The 19,460-nt window shown below is 43.1% G+C and overlaps 1 protein-coding gene across 1 annotated transcript in view; it reads left to right on the forward strand.

The window, feature by feature from the left end:
• The window catches only part of LOC117368565 (G-protein coupled receptor family C group 6 member A-like), a 112,041-nt gene that overhangs the window by 77,404 nt on the left and 15,177 nt on the right, over window positions 1–19,460 (forward strand). The window contains exon 8 of the mRNA XM_033962296.1: window positions 6,904–7,131. Within this exon, the coding sequence (XP_033818187.1) occupies window positions 6,904–7,131 (228 nt within the window). The remainder of the gene's footprint in view (window positions 1–6,903; window positions 7,132–19,460) is intronic.

Genomic DNA, 19,460 nt, shown 5'->3' on the forward strand with positions numbered 1-19,460 from the left:
AGCCGTGGTGGTAGCAGCTCTGATGCTCAGAATTCCATGAACGTCAAAGCTGTTACCACCGTGGCTAAAATCTACACTTAAGTTTTGTAAAAGGGGAAGGGGTTAGTTTGTGATGACATTTCATACTAAGCAAACGTGTTTTCTGTGTTCTGTGTTTTCGAAAGACATGGTTTTCTGTTAGGATTGACGGTGTAGGATTAATCTGTACTAGTCTGGCTTGTTTAGTTTTACAATGTTGTATTGCAGTATGTAGGATGCTGCCTTTTCATAGGTACTCATGTGTGACATGTGGCTTGTTACTAAAAATCATGTTTTTCATATAGATGGGAGGGTGCCAAAAAAATGATGGGCCCCGGGTGTTACATATGCTAGGTACGCCACTGCAGTCATGCAGAAATGTTTTCATAAGCTCAGGTTCATCTATTCTATTTCCTCTTTTCTCGACCATTCTTCTACTAATATCTTGATTCACTCCCTAGTAATTTCAACCATTGATTATTATAATGCCCTCTATCAAGGCATAACCCAGAAAGAAATCCATCGTTTACAATTATTACAAAATACTGATGTTAAATTAATATATCATACTAAAAGGGTTGATTATGTCACCCCTCTTCTCTGTAAAGCACATTGGCTGCCCTTTTCTCATCCTCTTTCCTTTAAAATACTTCTCCTCACCTTCAAAACAAAAAATTCTAATCAACTGGCATTTATAGATAAACTTTTGATCCCATACTCATCATCAAGGGTCGTCCAATCAAATAATCAAAATTTACTTTCTATACCGTCAATACGGGAATTGTTTCATGACACCACTCGCAAATCCATCTTCTCAGTTACCTCCCCCTCTTTGTGGAATGCCCATCCACTCGACATTCGATTAGAGAACTCCCTCGAAAAGTTTAAAACTAAACTTAAAACTTTCCTCTTTAAAGATGCTTACATTCTCTAGCATCAGCCTTCACTTTCTAACTTCCTGATTCATATATAGTTTTGAAATATCTAACACTTCCTCTGAAGTGACTCGGGGAACTACAGACCAGTGAGCTTAACCTCAGTTCCGGGGAAGATGGCTGAATCATTAATCAAAGACAGCATCAATGAGCATATAGAGAGAAATAATCTGATGAGAACCAGCCAGCATGGTTTCTGTAAAGGAAGATCTTGCCAAACAAACCTACTGTACTTCTTCGAGGGGATAAACAAACAATTGGACCATGGTGACCCCATAGACATCATATATCTGGACTTCCAAAAAGCCTTCAACAAAGTACCCCATGAGCACCTGCTAAGAAAACTGTGAAACCACGGAGTGGAAGGAGACGTGAACAGATGGATCTGTAATTGGCTGGAGGACAGGAGGCAGAGAGTGAGAGTAAAGGGACACTACTCGGAATGGGAAGCAGTTACGAGTGGTGTCCTGCAGGGGTCAGTGCTGGGACCACTGCTGTTCAATATATTCATTAATGACCTAGAAGCAGGGACGAAGTGCGAGGTTATAAAATTTGCGGATGACACAAAATTCTCCAGCAGGGTTAGAACTGTTGAGGAATGTGAAGAGCTACACAGGGACCTGAACAAACTGAGTGAATGGGCGAAAAAATGGCAAATGTGCTTCAATGTAGAGAAATGCAACGTCTTGCACATAGGGAAAGGAAACCCGATGTACAACTATAGCATAAGGGGGATGGTATTGGGGGAAAAGCAACCTAGAAAAGGACTTGGGGGTTCTGGTGGACCAAACAATGAAGCCGGGGGCACAATGCGCAGCGGCCTCAAAGAAGGCGAACAGAATGCTGGGCATTATCGAAAAAGGAATCACTACCAGAACCAAAGAGGTTATCTTGCCGCTATATCGGGTGATGGTGCGCCCGCATCTGGAATACTGTGTTCAATACTGGTCGCCGTACCTTAAGAAGGATATGGTGACACTCGAGAGAGTCCAAAGAAGAGCAACGAAAATGATAAAGGAAAACCTTCCATATGCCAAGAGGCTGGAGGAACTGGGGCTCTTTTCCCTGGAAAAACGAAGACTTAGAGAGGACATGATAGAAACTTACAAGATCATAAAAGGTATAGAGAGGGTAGAGAGGGACAGATTCTTTAGACTGGCCGGGGAAACAAGAACAAGAGAGCACTCAAGAAAATTGAAGGGAGACAGATTCAGAACGAATGCTAGGAAGTTCTTCTTCACTCAGAGGGTGGTGGATGCCTGGAATGCACTTCCAGAGGAGGTGGTAGAGCAGAGTACGATTTTGGGTTTCAAGAAGAGGTTGGACAGGTTCCTGAAGGAAAAGGGGATTGAGGGATATAGATAGAGGGGATACTATACAGGACAAAATGTCTTCAGTAGAGGATCACTTACAGGTCACTGACCTGGGGGGCCACCGCGAGAGCGGACTGCTGGGCACGATGGACCTGTGGTCTGTCTCGGCAGAGGCGATGCTTATGTTCTTATATTCTTATATTGTTTTTACCACTCCCCATTTACTGTCCTTTTTTATTAACTTTACTTCGGTGTATTTTAAACTACCTCTCCCTCCCCTACTATCCTTTCGTCTCATGTATGTTAATTTAAACTTGTCCAGTATTTTTAACATTTCATAAACTACTGTTTTTATTTGCTTCCTTTAATTGTTTTTATAATTTTTTTATAATGTACACCGTCTAGACATGTATTTTTGTAGACAGAATATCAAAAATAAAGAATCTAAGACTTGCTAGTGTTCAACCTCAGGGACGTCAGAAGGCCAGTTGGGTCAAAGGACTATAACTGGATGGATTCCTCATTAGTCCCGGTGTATTTTCTTGCCCTTATAAGTGTTTAAATACTATTTCAATTAATTTATCCTTTCTTCTTTGTGCTTATTTTTTTCTCATGATTCTTTCTTTTATAAATATACCTTATTCAATTCATTTGAGGACTCACTTGAAATAATAATGAAGAGAACCACTCTCATTTTGACTTTTGCCCTAGAGTTTGATAGGGACTTAATTCTATGGACATACTTTAGGCACTTGAATGATAAGTTTTTTGTTTCCACTATACATGTTTTTTCCTGATTTGTCTAAAGAAACACAAAAGAGAAGAAAAGATTTTCTTAGTTATAGAACCAGAGTTTTGGCTCTGGATGCTCAGTTTCTTATAAAAATTCCTGCAAAATGTTGTATTTTTTTAGAAGGGTAGAATTTCTTAATTTTTGATCCAAAACAATTATGTGAGTTTATTACAGTCACTATTGGTTCAATTAAACCACCCACAGTGTAGCGAACCAGCTGTCTGGGGGTTAACTATGTCCCTGATTCTGTCTAATAGGTTAAGTATTTGTTTTGCTTTATTTTAATTTTCTTTATTCTTGGATCCAAAGATTGTGGACTAAATAATTAATCTATTTGATGTTAATTCAATTATATTTACCTTATTGGATTATTTCCAAATCCTTTCAAGTTTTTGTACTTGTTATTATGATGAAATATTTGAATAAAAATAAAGTTTAAAAAAAACATACTAAATACACTCTAATTTATCAAACATGTACTTAGCTTGCTTAGCAGCAACACCTCTCTGACGGAATATCCATTTCAACCCTTTCTTCAGGGCGTAGGTGAGCTTTTAGAGTAGAATGCTGCAAAGCCAAAATGAAAATCACATTAGTGACCTTACTATTAACAGCCCTCAAAAAAATTATTTTGTATACAACTTTACATATGAAAAAAAACCCTGTACTTGTTGCATATCAATCATAAAAATCAATCCATAAAAATCAAATTCTTCATGTTACACCACTCACTGGATGAACGCTAACTGAAACTTGTTGCTGCAGGCATGACTGTTTAATAAAGATGGCCACGGCATATCTCCTGCATGTCTTATGAGAGGCTCCACCCACTTTGTACATGACCGCGTACTCACAGCTGATAGAGTTCACAAACGTAGTGGTGCACTGCGCTAATCTGCTACTGTCAACCATTGTGCATCCTCATTCAGGCCTGCAGGGGCTATTGTATTTGCTTCAAAAATCCATCTTAATTAACTGAGTGCAAGTAATCTATCTATTCATTTTCATTCTAAAAACAGTGCATACAAAAATTGCATAACAAGTTACCTGAAAAAACACCACTTATCTATCAGTGAAATACATAAGAATAATTTTCAGCCCCCTCCCCCTGATTTCAATATATTCAAGATATCCATACAATAGTACTAACAACTCATAAATAAATCAGTCCCTATACATTATTCTTCTCCCTCACACCCACCCCCCTTCCCTGGATGCAAAATATATAACCAAAAGTAAAGGGAAAAAACCAACCAATTAGAATCAATAAAATTGGTCTATGAACCCCACGTCAGATTAAACCACTTACCCCTTTGTTCAGACATCATTTTCTCGTAACGATAACACAAGCATATCGAATTCTACCAAAAAGTGAAATTTAAGCGGTCACAATTCTTCCAGGTTTTCATACTCATTTGTATGGCTACCCCAATCATTATACCCAATAACCTGTTTTTATGCCTATCTGCTGGAGATAGAATATATCAGCTTCCCACATAATACCGCTTCATATGACATTGGAACCACAGTCTCTAGAATTAGAGTAATATATCCCCATATAGATCTCCAAAAACTGAGTATCAAAGGACAATAGAACAATTGATGATCCAGTGTCCCTATATCGAGATGACAGAGCCAGCATCTATTTGACTTAGAACTATCTTTATTTCTACAAATGAACAGGGGTCCATTTGCTTCAGATTTGGGCGAAGTGCCAAAAATTTCTTCCTCATAGCAGCTGTTGCCTTTGCAAAATCAAGGAAGAAAAACAGTTTGGATTAGCATATTTTTCGCTCCATAAGACGCTCCCTAGATTTAGAGGAGGAAAACAAGAAAAAAAACATTCTAAACCAAATTCTCCCTGCTAAGCCCTGTACCCTGTACCCCCTTTGGCAGTCTAGTGGTAGGCCAGGACAGGGCAGGTAGGGACAGGGCACAGGGCAGGCAGGCCTAGTGTTAGACAGGCCGGCCTAGTGACAGGCAGGCAGGGCCACCCATCCCGAGGCAAGCAGGTAGGCAAGGGGATAGTGTTTACAGTGCTACAAAGCATGAATTTTTTTCAACCCAAGGCTTAAAAACAAAAACACAGCCCTGCAACCCTTTTAAAAAAAAAGCACAATTGGTCCTCCACATTCATAGAGCAACACACTCTTTTCCCTGCTGCCCCCATGGCACTATCTCATGCTGCCCTGTGTCCCAAAACTGGAGCTTCACTCCTGAACGGAGGCTTCCCCTCACAAAGGCAGGGCCACTGGGCAGCGGAGTATTCTCTTCCTCCTTGTGTGCCGCTGAAAAGATGGCTGTCCCAGGAAGGACCTAATTTAAAATGCCTGCCGCTTGTCTTGCTCCACTCCTTTCTCCCTCCCATTGGCTCCTAAGCTTCCTCCCTGCGTGCTTTGACTCGTGAGGCCCCCCTTTTATGGCGAGCCTCACAAGTTGCTCCGGCCTGCTTCTAAGCCATTTTCAGCCCATTTATACAATCTGTATCATAAAACAACTCAAGTTTCAGATTCAAAAATCAAGACTTTGATGTTTATGCAAGAAAAAATATCTGCCATTTGGTGCCACTTTCAAATCATTTTTCTGTTTTAAAGATGAGTGCAAAGGTCTTTGCTCTTACAGTCCCAACTTCCTATAGATCTGTCATTGAAGATGGAAGAATGAATTGAAAAGATAATGTATATTTCTTTTCTTTGTGCCTTCCTTCTCCCCATTCACTGGCTAGTTACATTATTTACTGGATTTTTGTTACTGTATACTGCACTTCTAGAATGGAATCAGAGAAGTTTATATGGCTGTTATAAAATAATTTTCCTAAGCTTCTTTAGGGAGTTGGTCCATACTTTAAGGCTGTGTCCATTTGTAAGTGAGAGGAGATAGAGAGTGATTTACCTCCAGAAATGGCTTTAAAATTACACTTCTCCCTCGGTATTCACGGGGGATAGGGGCAGAGAATTGAATTGAGACAGTGAATTGAGAAAAACCGCAAATATCTTCTCATCTGGTTCTGACCCACCCCCGCCTCCTTCCCGCCTTCCCCAGAATCTTGGCCTTATGTGGTGGTCTAGCAGGCTTTCGGGGCAGGAGCGATCTTCCTACGCTCCTGCCCCATGCAGATCGCCAATAGGAAATGACTGCCGTGAGTTCCCGGAGTCTATCGAGACTATGACGGGAACTCACGGCAGCCATTCCCTATTGACAATCTACACGGGGCAGGAGCGTAGGAAGATCGCTCCTTCTCCAAAAGCCCGCTAGACTACCAGGTAAGGCCAGGATGCTGGGAGGAAGGCTGGAGAGAGGCAGAAATGTGCTAAACAAAAAAATTGCGAATTTGTGAAATCGCAAGTGTCGAAACCGCGAATGGGGAGGGAGAAGTGTAGTTCTTATAGTTATAAACAAATCTTTTTGTATGCTTGAAATTACCTGTCTAACCTGATATTACTTAAAATGCAAACCTCATTTCTTTTTTTTTAAATTCTTTATTCATTTTAATAACTTACATCAAGTGCATCAAAAAATATCCACATTTTAACTTAATATATCACCTGAATTCTACAATTTTTCATATTAAATAAAATTTATCCCTTTCCCTCCCATCCCTTTAATATCTCATATCATATAATACAGTCCCCCTCCCCCCACCCAATTTTTTCATTTGTACAAATCAGGGAAAATGATAACTCTTCATTACAATAATTTGTTAATGGCCTCCACACATCTTGAAATTTATTAAAATTCCCTTTCTGAATAGCTAATGATCTTTCTATTTTATAAATATGACATACTGAATTCCACCAAAAACTGTAGTTCAATCTATTCCCATTTTTTCAATTACATTTCTTAGCTTCATCGTTATCTGAGGAACCTCCATTTTAAGAATGGTCTAGGGGAAGAGATGAACCTGGATGAAAATGGAGAACTCGCCATTGGATACGATATTTTGAATTTGAACTTTCTTCCTAATACAACATTGGAATATAAAGTTGTTGGATGTTATAACCCCCATGCTCCCCCAGGGCAGGATTTCACCATTGATGAGAAGGCGATCGTCTGGGAGAGTTCTTTCACTCAGGTTAGATTTAAGCGATCAGAGGTGCTGATCCAAACAGGTATCATGAAACTTGTCATAAAATGGTCAATAGAATGGTGTATTTTGGCTTTCTGGGCAAAACGTTAGCTTCCAGATTCTGTATAGATCACTTAAATTGGAGTGCTGATCCCATGTGTGTACCTATAGGGCTAGATTCACTAAGCAAACAGATCATGTACCGATCGGTTTGTGACCCCTTTGTGACCTGATTTTCCTCTGCACACTTTCAAAGAGCCGCGCATGCGTGGCTGCTCAAAGTTCAATCTTGTGCTCTACTGCAACTTCCTGTTTCCAGTTGGGTCAGAGCAATCTTCTGCTCTGACCCAACTGGAAACAGGAAGTTGCAGCAGAGCAGAAGATTGAACTTTGAGCAGCCATGCATGCGCGGCTCTTTGAAAGTGTGCCGGTCGCCGAAAAAGAAAGCCGGCAGCTGCATCGGGACAGGTTGATGACACTTTGCCCCAAAACATTCCATTTCCCACTGTATCCACGACCAACCCCACTGTTCGGGGGCCGATAATCTCTTTTTCATCCCTTCACACTCGGAGCGGTACTCAAAGGGTTGCGGAAGTACAGGAGCTGATGCAAGAACAGATGCCCTTTCTCACAGTGGGGGATATTCTTTTGAAGAAACCCATTGAGTTAGAAGACATTAACAAGATTATTAAGCACTGCCCCAAGCCTCTTGTCTCTGCTAGTGCGACTTTTCACTATTTAAAACGAGCATGCAAGGGTCGAAATTATACGCAGGAAGATATGCGCCTTATTATAGATGGCATTGTTGGACACAGTTCCCCTTGGGACTGGTTTCACGTCCCTAGTATTAGTGTTTTAGAGCCTGCTACTGTCACAGCTACTGCTTATAGACTTAATACTGAAGCAGGAAATGCTGTTATGTGGAATGAATTACAGGCAGAGCTTGATCGGTGTTTTAAGTCTCGATCTTCCCTTCCTATTGCAGTAGCCTGCAAACAGAAATCAGGTGAAACTGTTGTGGATTTCTGGAAGAGGTTTAATGAAACCTGGACCCAAGAGGCGGGTCTCAGTTCCCATGCAAATATGGATTCCCTACTTATTCAGACTTTCCTTTCTAACCTCTGTTCTCCCTTGCAAATTCTGGTCAAACAAATGATTTCAGAATGGCCCACTAGTTCTCGTGCTGAATTTCAAAATAAATTAATGGAAAAAGAGGCAGCAGGTTGTTTTGAGATCTCTAAACCTCGGGAAATCCTGCATCAGGGCCAGCTACCCACCTGGGGACCGCGCCTGTCTACCTCTCGTGGAAGAAGGGGTCGCGGGTTTCGCAGGGCGAGGGCTCTAGTCTCTGGTTGAGGTGGTAATAATCCATCCAGAAGTACTGGATGTTTCAATTGTGGGGACCTTGGTCACTAGCTTAATCAATGCCCTCATCCCAGACCCCCTGCATTCCCAGTTCAATCCGCCTCACCGGTGGTGCCTACCCCTCCCTCTACTGTGAGACCATCTGCCACTTCTCCTCGTTTTCCTATCTCTTGGCACAGCCCCCCTACTCCCCAATGAAGGGGCCCGGAGGTTTACACCTCAGCATTCACTTTGGTCTCTGCAATTGCTAAGGATTCTCCTATGATATCTCTTATTGTACAAGGGAGTCCAGTGCCTTTTCTTGTAGATTCGGGTGCCACTTGTAGCACCATCAGTGAGGATTACTATCGGGGCCCACGCATGAATGCTGAACTTTCTATGGGAATTAATGTGGTTTTGACTAAATCCTATCGTACCACACCCCTGTCTGTAGCTCATCCCGATACAGGCTTTACTCTTTTTCAGCACTCCTTTTTTATTATTCCCCATTGCCCTGTCAGCCTTCTTGGTCGAGATCTTTTTTTTCCTCTCATTCAGCTCACTACAGATGATACAGGAGGTTTGCATGTCTTTTCCTCCATTATTCCCATTTGCCCTCCGTCCACCCTTTACCTTTCTACTTGCCCTGACACACTTTTGCCCTTTCCCCCAGACTCTCCGGTCTGGGCTTCTACTGACACTGATATAGGCTCTATTTCATGTACCCCCTATTGTGCTTCTCTGAAATCACTCATTCCTGTTTTCATTAAGCAGTACCCGATCTCCCAAGAGAAGGAGAAAGTCATGATTTCACTAATTGCTTCCTTTCTTTCCTCTGGTATTATTAAAACCACCATCTCTTCCTACAATACGCCCATCAATCCTGTTGTCAAAGCTGATGGCACCCCCCTGTTTTGTTCAAGACCTTAGGGCTGTTAATGCTTTGGTGATTCCCATTGCACCTGTTGTTCCTGACGTCCCTTCTCTCCTCTCCTCCATTCCACCTGCAGCTCATATTTTTTCAGTCATTGATTTGAAGAATGCATTTTTTTCTGTCCCTGTTGACGAGGACACCCAGCCCCTTTTTGCATTCACTTTTAAGCAACAGCAGTATACCTGGTGTAGAATGCCCCAGGGCTATGTTGATTCCCCTGTGGTTTTCTCCATTGTCCTTCGGGCTACTTTACAGCCATGGACGGCCCCCCATGGTTCTGTCCTCATTCAATATGTGGATGACCTTCTTTTGTGTTTCATAACTCAGGAGACCTGTCAGGCTGATAGTTTGCACCTTTTACAATGGTTGTCTGTGTGTGGGTCACAAGGTGTCACGAAAGAAACTACAATGGTGTAAATCTGAAGTGGAATACCTGGGTTTTGTCCTGTCTCACGGTCAGAGGAAAATTAGCACTTCTCGCATTGCTGCTGTTCTGGGTTTGCCTCGCCCAGCTACTCAAAAAGACATGCTTACTTTTCTTGGTATGATTGGTTATTGCCGCCAATGGATCCCTGATTGTTCCTTCTATGACCAGATTTTGAGACAGACCCTAGGTCCTGAAATGACTGATTTTATCAGATGGACTAAAGAAATGTTGGACGCTTTTGGACATTTGAAATGTGCTTTGGTTTCTAGCCCAGGCTTGGGTCTTCCTGATTATGACCAAATGTTTCATCTCTTTGCTCGTGACAATTGTAAGACTATGGCAGGCGTCCTGGCTCAGGATCATGGCGGTAAGTTACGCCCTGTTGCCTTTTTTTCTAAAGTTACCCCTGTTCAAGTTCAAGGCATGCCTGCCTGTTTAAGGGCCCTAGCTGCATGTGCTATGGTGGTAGAGATGGCTACTCCTCTAACCCTTGGTCACCCCACTACCCTTCATACTTCTCACGATGTCCAAGCCCTCCTTTGCAATATTCATACCCAGCATATGTCAGCTCAGCGCCTTAGTGGTTATGAGGTCATCCTCCTTTCTAATCCCAATCTCACCATCAGATATTCTGCCCCGACATACGGCCCCGCTATACTTTTAAATGGTCTTTTGGGTCTTAAGGGTGAACAGGATGCGCTTCCTCCTGATCATTCCTGTGTCTCTCTGATATATCAAGACACTTCCCCTCGCCCTGATTTGTCCTCTACCCCTCTCCCCAATGCTTCCTCCATTTTTGTTGATGGTTCTTGCTCATGTCCTAGTGACAACACCTTCCACACAGGATATGCTGTTGTTGAACTTCCTGATATCATCCATGAGGCTTTTTCCCTCCCCTATCCTTCGGCACAGGCTGCTGAACTCATTGCTCTTACTCGCGCCTGTCACCTTTTCTCTGGTAAACGTGTTAATATTTATACCGACTCTAAATATGCCTTTGATGTTGTACACGACCATGGTGTTATCTGGCAGCGTCGCGGCTTTGTGGCCGCTGATGGTAAGCCTATTTCTCATTCTTCCCTTGTTTCGGATCTTCTCTCTGCTTTACTCCTGCCTGCTGCAGTTGCTATTCTTCATTGTCGTGCACACACTGGCCTTCAGACTGAAGTTGCCAGAGGTAATGCTCTGGCTGATTGCATTGCTAAACAAGCTGCTTTGGACCCCCCTCCTTCCTCTGTTCTCCTTCCTCTTCTTTCTCCTCCTGCTTTTCCCCCTTCTTCTCTTTTTTCCCAGCTTCAATCCTTTGTTACCCCCTCTGAACTTGATGCCTGGCAAATAGCCGGTGCCCAAAGCCGCCCTTCGGACGGACTTTGGTGCAAAGAGGGGAAACCCTGTTTACCAGCCGCTAGTTCCCCCTTATTCATTGCTCAATATCATGGCATTGGTCATCGTAGTGCTCGCTCGACACTCCAGCTCCTTGCCAGTGATTTTTTCATTCTTGACCTTCGCTCCCTGATACAGACATATATAGCTCGATGTCTAACTTGTCTCCGTGCTAATCCCAACATACCCCATAAAGCACCACACCAGGACCTTACTTACCCCACTTCTCCTTTTTCACACTTACAGATTGATTTTACTCATATTCCTCATGCCACTGGGACCCGCCAGGATTATGCCCTTGTTATTGTTGACATGTTTTCCTGATGGCCTGAAGTCTTTCCCACTACAAATGAAACTGCTCAGACTGTGGTGAACATTTTACTTCGTGAAATCATCCCTAGGTGGGGATAATAATAATAATAATAACTTTATTCTTATATACCGCCAACAATCTTGCGACTTCTAGGCGGTTTACAATAAAAGAAACTGTAAATACAATCAAGTGAAACTTTACGAACAGCTAATTAAAGAGTATAGCAGTGTATATTTTCGTACAACGAATTAGAGAATATAGCAGTGTACATCTGATAACTTTAATAATGTTAACGTCAGTTTGTGTGGTGCAAGGCCAGGAAGTGCCAAGTTGTTTACACAGAAGTAGAAATATTCCGTAAGTTCATAGAGTGATCATATTTAGCGATTGGGGGTTGGGGTTAGCAGTTTGCACGTTCAGGTATGTGGTGATGTTATGAGGGGGGTTGATGTTCCGGTTCGTTACCTAGGTATTTCAAGAATAGGTAGGTTTTTAGGTGTTTCCTGAATTCTTCATAGTTGTTTGTGTGCATAATTAATTTTTCTAGGTCTTTACCCCATATGGCTGCTTGATATGATAGCAATTGTTGATGGTGTCTCTTATATTTGCACCCTCTAGCTGGTGGGGAGACAAATTTCAGGTGTGTTTTTCTTTCGTGTCTGTTGGTTGGGAATGAGAAGAGGTCTGTAATGTATTTTGGGGCTAGACCATTTAATACTTTGAAGCAGAGACATCCTAGCTTGAACTTCGTGTGCGCCTCCATCGGCAGCCAGTGTAGGAGTCGGTAGGAAGGGGTTATGTGATCGGACTTCTTCAGCCCGAAAATCATCCTGACTGCTGCATTTTGTATCATTTGTAGTCTTTGCATTTGCTTCTGGGGGATTGTCAGATGGGTGATGTTGCAATAGTCCAAGTGGTTTAGTATTAGGGATTGTACTAGAATTCTGAAAGCTGAAGTGTGGAAGTACGCCTTAATGGACTTAAGTTTCCAGAGAGTGAAAAACCCTCTTTTGATTAAGGAGTCTATGTGGTCTTTCATGGTTAGTCCTTGGTCTAGTATTACTCCTAGAATCTTCATCGTTGGTTGAATGGGGTAGTTTAGATTGTTAATGTGTAATGGTATTATCGTATTCTGTGCGTGTGGCGAGGCTATGAAGAATTTAGTTTTTTCTGAATTGAGCTTCAGTTTGAAATCTGTGGTCCATTGATCCATCGTGTTTAGCGCTTCAGTTGCTGTGGGGGTGATTTCAGAGGGGATGTTGTAAACGGGATTATGATTGTGAAGTCGTCTGCATAGCTGAATACTTTTATGCCTCGCTGGGTTAGCTTCGTTCCTAGTGAAGCTATATAGACGTTGAAGAGTAGTGGGGATAGTGGGGACCCCTGTGGAACGCCTGATGGGTTTCTCCATGTTTTAGAGAGGTTGTAATTGAAGCGAACTTGATAGGTGCGGGTCGTAAGGAAACCTCGGAACCAGTCCAGCACTTTGCCTCCTATGCCGATTGAATCTAGACATTGTAGTAATTTTTTGTGATCTACCAAGTCGAAGGCTGAGCTCATGTCGAATTGCATCACTAAGGCTTTGTGGCCCTTACTAAATAAGTTACGTAGGTAATCTAAGATTGCTGCTATCACCGTCTCAGTACTGAACAGGGGTCTGAAGCCTGACTGGGTTTCATGTAGCAGTGAGAACCGATCTAGGTAGTCCATCAGTTGGGTTTGTACCAAGCCTTCCATTATTTTTACGAAAAATGGGATAGATGCTACTGGTCTATAGTTGGTTGCTGAAGTTAGGGGGTAGTTTATGATTTTTTGGGATTGGGGTGATTATAATGTGACCGTTTTTTGATAGGAATTTTCCATTTTTGAAATTGTTGGACATATGAGTCCATAGTGTTATCTTAAAGTCTAAAGGGGCTGCTTTCATTATGTTGGGTGGACAGGGATCTAGGATGCAGTTTGATGTGGTATATTTGTTGTAGAGTTTTATGAAGTTATTCCATTCTAGGTCCTGAAAGGAGTTCCAATATATGTCCACTGGTGTTTCGTTTTCGTGTATGTTGGCTATTTGCTGTTCATCTGTGTTATTTGTTGGGCAATTGTTCCTTAGGTTCACAATTTTTGAGTTAAAGTGTTGTGCTAGATCGTCTGCTGATGGAAGTTTTATGTCGTGCGTTGATTGACTGTGGCGTGTGGTGTCAAATAGATTTTTTACTAGATTGAACAATTCATGAGTGTTAATTCCTTTTGCACTTGTGTTGGATGTGTATATTTTGGATGAGTAGAATTTTTTCCTTTTTTCTTTTATCAGTTGTTTATATTCCTTTATGTTTGATCTCCAATTATTCCTGTCGGATATTTCACCTGATTTGTTCCAGATCCTTTCTAATCGTCGTATTGATTGTTTCATTTTTTGTAGTTCGGAGTCGAACCAGTTGTTATATTTATTTGAGCGGTTTGTTCTGTTTTGTTTGGGAGCTATTTTGTCTAAGATAGTTGTGCTTGTTTTTGACCATTGTTCCCAGAATTCACCTTCTTCATTCATCTCCTCGCGCGCTTCGTAGTGGGCCCAGTATTCCTCTGGGTTAATGTGGGGGGATGTCCCACACACATCAATTCAGATAATGGTCCTGCTTTCACTGCTAGAGTATGCAAAGCTTTAGCTACCGCACTCTGTATTGAGTGGAAATTTCATCTTCCATATCACCCACAGAGTTCTGGTATTGTCGAACGCATGAATAGGACTATTAAAGACAAAATCAGGAAAGCCACAGCTGGCACGTTTGTGAATTGGAAAAAATTCCTCCCTATTGTTTTAGCTGAAATCAGGATGCAGCCTCACTGCACCACTGGCTACTCTCCCTTTGAGATTCTCATGGGATGACCTTTCCCCGCCCCATGGGTAGACAGACCCTCCGTAGTTGAGAATAGTGATCTTCCCTTGATACAGGAAGAATATGTTCGGAAGCTCATTGAAACATTAGGGCATGTTGAAAGAAACGTGTCTTGCACTTCTCCTTTCTCTCCACAGACTCCTACCCATTCCTTCCAGCCTGGTGATGAATTCATCATCCAGAAGCTTTTCAAGGATCGGAAGCAGACAGATTTCCCCTTTGGTCCTCCCACTACTGTGATCGCTGTGTCCAGGACCGCTGTACTCACTGAGGAGTCTCCTGTTTGGATCCACACAAGTCGCTTGAAGAGGGTTAACCTAAAACCCCAGAAGCAAGCCGTCTCTGCGCAGATTTCACCCCCTTCAGAGGAACAACATGATGATCTCATCACAGCATTCCACCAACTTTATCTTTCTCCTCCTGGCAGCGCTGCTGCTAGTTTTTTTTCCTGTATGGATCATTTCTAACTGTGTCTACAGGGATGATGTGTCCTGGGTCCACGACACTTTCTGCCCATACCCATCTGTAAATGACACCCAACAATGTACTCATCTGTAAACAGCAACCCCGGCACCTCTTTGCGACTAAGACGTCAAGCTGGACTACTCCCTTGCAAAGGCTGTCCTTCAATTGGAATTCAGAAAGATAGACAGTATACTACCTTTTGGTATAATTCCAGTAGTGTGCAAGTTGCCACCTTCTCCTTTGAGTATTGTGACATTATGGACTGCTCATCAATTGATATCCCAAGGCTATGCCATTGGTCCTCAGAGATTCCTAAAACTAAAGATATATATATATGTGTTACTGACTCACGTTGGGGAGATAAGTGTGCATTCTGGGGAGCAGTAAGGTGGAATACTGGCACTGACTGGGCTTATAGACCAGAAAGTGCTCTAAAAAAAGTGGATCAAAATGGTAAATCTCTGCTTACTCGTATGACCCTTCGTAAGGTTGGAAACTGTTATAGGAGACGGGCTCCTGAACAAATTATTAAGCTTTCTCTTACTATTGACAACCCTAGACCTACTGATGAAGGTATGTACGTTATGGGCATATGGTTTAAGGGTGGGTCTAGCTATCCGACCCGTCAGTTTTTCTTACGGGATCTATCTACCTCCACTCATCCTCTCCGCCATTTTGTGGGGGCCCCAAAAATACTAACCCACTGGCCCCTACATTCAATAAACTTACTGACATGATGGCTATTGCCAATCCCACTTTTGAAGATACTATGGCTGTTGAGGTAGGGTTTTCAGAACGTAACCTTTGGTTAGAATGGATGAAATTCACTGCTGATCAACATAATAAGAGTAATTGTTACATAAGTGCTCAAGCTAGATCCCATCTAGGAACCGTACCTCTGGACCTCCCTCCTGGTATCCAACCATGCTTTTTGGGTTATTTACCAATATCTCCTCTAATTTTACCGATCCCCTTTGTGCGCTGTGGCGTTCTAAATACCCTTTGCTGCCAGGACATAAAAAGCTTGACATAGCCGTTACTATCTATAAGGGTAATTACACATGTCATGTTTCTAATTTGACACAGGGTAGTTTTGTGGGCAACTTTCCCCCAGGTTATTGTTCTGTCTTGGATTATAGGTATGCCCCATTGTTGCAGCATCAGATTTTCACCCTAGGTGATATTTACTGGCTCTGTGGAGACTTTAGGCTCCGTGTTAAGCTACCCAGCCAGTGGATAGGCCAGTGGCTAAGGTTATTATGCCTCTGCATATCCTTTCTGAAGGGCACCCTTCCTCCTATTCACTTTCCTCCTCTCCTCTGTCTCGACATAGAAACATAGAAACATAGAAGATGACGGCAGAAAAGGGCCACAGCCCATCAAGTCTGCCCACTCCAACAACCCTACCCCCTTGAATTTACCCCCCTAGAGATCCCACATGTGTATCCCATTTCCTTTTAAAATCCTTCACGCTGCTGGCCTGAATCACCTGAGGTGGAAGTTCATTCCAACGATCGACCACCCTTTCGGTGAAGAAGAACTTCCTGGTGTCGCCATGAAATTTCCCACCCCTGATTTTCAGCGGATGGCCTCTTGTGGCAGAGGGGCCTTTAAAAAAGAAGATATCATCCTCCACCTCAATACGGCCGGTGATATATTTAAACGTCTCTATCATGTCTCCTCTCTCTCTACGTTCTTCAAGTGAATATAGCTGCAATTTATTCAGCCTTTCTTCATACGGGAGGTCTTTGAGTCCCGAGACCATTTTGGTGGCCATTCTTTGAACCGACTCAACTCTCAGCACATCCTTTTGGTAATGTGGCCTCCAGAATTGTACACAATACTCCAGAAGAGGCCTCACCATGGATCTGTACAATGGCATTATAACTTCGGGCTTCCGGCTAATAAAACTTCTTCGGATGCATCCCATCATTTGTCTTGCCTTTGATGAAGCCTTCTCCACTTGATTGGCAGTCTTCATGTCTTCGCTAATGATCACCCCCAAATCACGTTCCGCCTTGGTCCTAACTAAGGTTTCACCATTTAGTGTGTAAGTTTTGCATGGATTCCTGCTGCCGAGGTGCATGACCTTACATTTTCTAGCATTGAAGTTTAGCTGCCAAGTCGAGGACCAATGTTCCAATAGAAGTAGGTCCTGCGTCATACTGTCTGGTAAAGTGTTCTCACTTACTATGTTGCATAGTTTGGCGTCATCGGCGAATAATGTGATTTTACCCTGAAGCCCCTGAGTCAGATCTCCCACAAATATGTTGAAGAGGATCGGGCCCAAGACCGAGCCCTGAGGCACTCCACTGATCACCTCCGACGTTTTTGAAGGGGCACCATTTACCACCACTCTCTGAAGTCTACTGTTTAGCCAATCACCGACCCATGTAGTTAACGTCTCTCCCAGTCCCATTGATTTCATCTTGTTCAATAGTCTGCGGTGCGGAACGCTATCAAAAGCTTTACTAAAGTCCAAGTAAACGACGTCCAGGGACTCACCCACATCCAGTTTCCTTGTTATCCAGTCAAAGAAACTAATCAGATTGGATTGGCAGGACCTGCCTCTGGTAAATCCATGTTGGCGGGGATCCCGTAGATTCTTCTCGTCTAGGATTGTATCTAATTTATGCTTAATTAGTGTTTCCATGAGTTTACTCACTATGGATGTGAGACTCACCGGTCTGTAATTCTCAGCCTCTGTCCTGCAGCCCTTTTTGTGGAGTGGGATTACATTGGCTGTTTTCCAGTCCAAGGGGACTTTTCCCGCCTTCAAGGAAAGATTGAAGATCACAGACAATGGCTCTGCCAGGACATCACACAGCTCTCTAAGCACCCTGGGGTGTAGATTGTCCGGTCCCATGGCTTTGTTCACTTTGAGTCTTGATAGTTCGCAGTAGACGCTGCTGGGTGTAAACTCGAAATTCCAGAACGGGTCATCTGAGCTATGCCTTGCTTGCAACTGTGGACCGGACCCTGGCGCCTCGCAGGTAAAGACTGAGCAGAAGTATTCGTTTAGTAGTTCGGCTTTATCGGAATCTGATTCTGCATTATTCCCGTCTGCTTTCCTAAGGCGTACTATCCCATTTGTGTTTCTTTTCCTATCATTGATGTACCTGAAAAAGGATTTATCCCTTTTCTTAATGTCCTTTGCTAGATTCTCTTCTATCTGAAGCTTGGCCTCTCTGAGTGCCGTTTTGACAGCTTTGGACTTGGCCAGATAGTCTTCTTTTGCTGCTCCTCTTCCTGAATGTTTGTAGGAAACAAATGCTTTTTTCTTTTTCTTAACGAGGTCCGAGATTTCTGTAGTGAACCACTGGGGTCTATTATTCCTCCGTCGTTTGCTTGTTGTTTTTATATAGCGATTTATTGCTTCATGTAGGGTAGATTTCAGGTTTGCCCACATGGCCTCTACATTATTGGTTTCGGCATGGTCTTGCAGTGCCCGATGGACGAAGTCTCCCATGCGTTTGAAGTCAGTGCCACGAAAATTTAGGACCTTTGTTGTTGTGGTCGATCTGGAGAAACCCTTCCGAAGGTTGAACCAAACCATGTTATGGTCGCTGGAGGCCAGCGTATCACCTACCGAAACTTCTGATACGCTGTCTCCGTTGGTGAGTACCAGGTCTAGTAACGCCTGGTCCCTAGTGGGCTCCAATACCAATTGTTTGAGCTGTGCACCCTTTATGGAGGTTAACAACCTTCTACTGCCGCTAGTTTGTGCGGTAAGTGCATTCCAATCTGTATCGGGCATATTAAAATCCCCTAACAGTACTGTGTCCCCACGCAAGGTGATGTTTTCAATGTCCTCGATTAATTCCATATCCTTGTCTACCTGTTGTCTCGGAGGTCTGTAAATCACACCAAGATACAGGCATTTTTCATTTCCTCTAGCCAGGTTCACCCAGAGGGATTCCCCGGTATACTTAACATCTGTGATTATGGTAGTTTTGATGTCTTCTCTAGTGTATAGAGCTACCCCTCCTCCTAACTTGCCCTCCCTGTCTCGACGGAGTAAGTTGTAACCCGGTATAACCATATCCCACCCGTGTGAGTCCGTGAACCAAGTTTCGGATATCGCCACTACGTTTAGGTCGGCGTTCATTATTTCCGTCTCTAAATCTAGAATTTTATTGCCCAAACTGTGTGCATTGACGTACATAGCTCTCCATACCTTATGTTTGCTAAGTCCCTGTATAGAGTTTCCCGCCTGAGTTAGTGTGACCCCCGATGTATTGTTTACAGTGTGTGCACTTACCTCAGACTCAGAGTGGCGACTCACCTCCTCAGGATAGTTACTTACTGCTCCAGAGAATGAACGGATACCCTCCCCCAACTTACCTAGTTTAAAGCCCTTCGAAGTAGGCGGGCTAGTCGACGTCCGAAGACGTTCTTACCTCTTCTGGTCAGGTGGAGTCCGTCTGGTCCCTGAAGTCCCTGCAGTGCCTCTCCATGGTCCAGAAATCCAAAGTTCATCTCCCTGCACCATCCATGTAGCCACTCGTTAGTCCTCTGGATACGCTCCTCCCGGGCTCTACCCTTACCTCTTACCGGGATGATTGATGAGAAGAC

This window comes from Geotrypetes seraphini, chromosome 10, assembly GCF_902459505.1.
Source record: "Geotrypetes seraphini chromosome 10, aGeoSer1.1, whole genome shotgun sequence".
Lineage (NCBI taxonomy): Eukaryota > Metazoa > Chordata > Amphibia > Gymnophiona > Dermophiidae > Geotrypetes > Geotrypetes seraphini.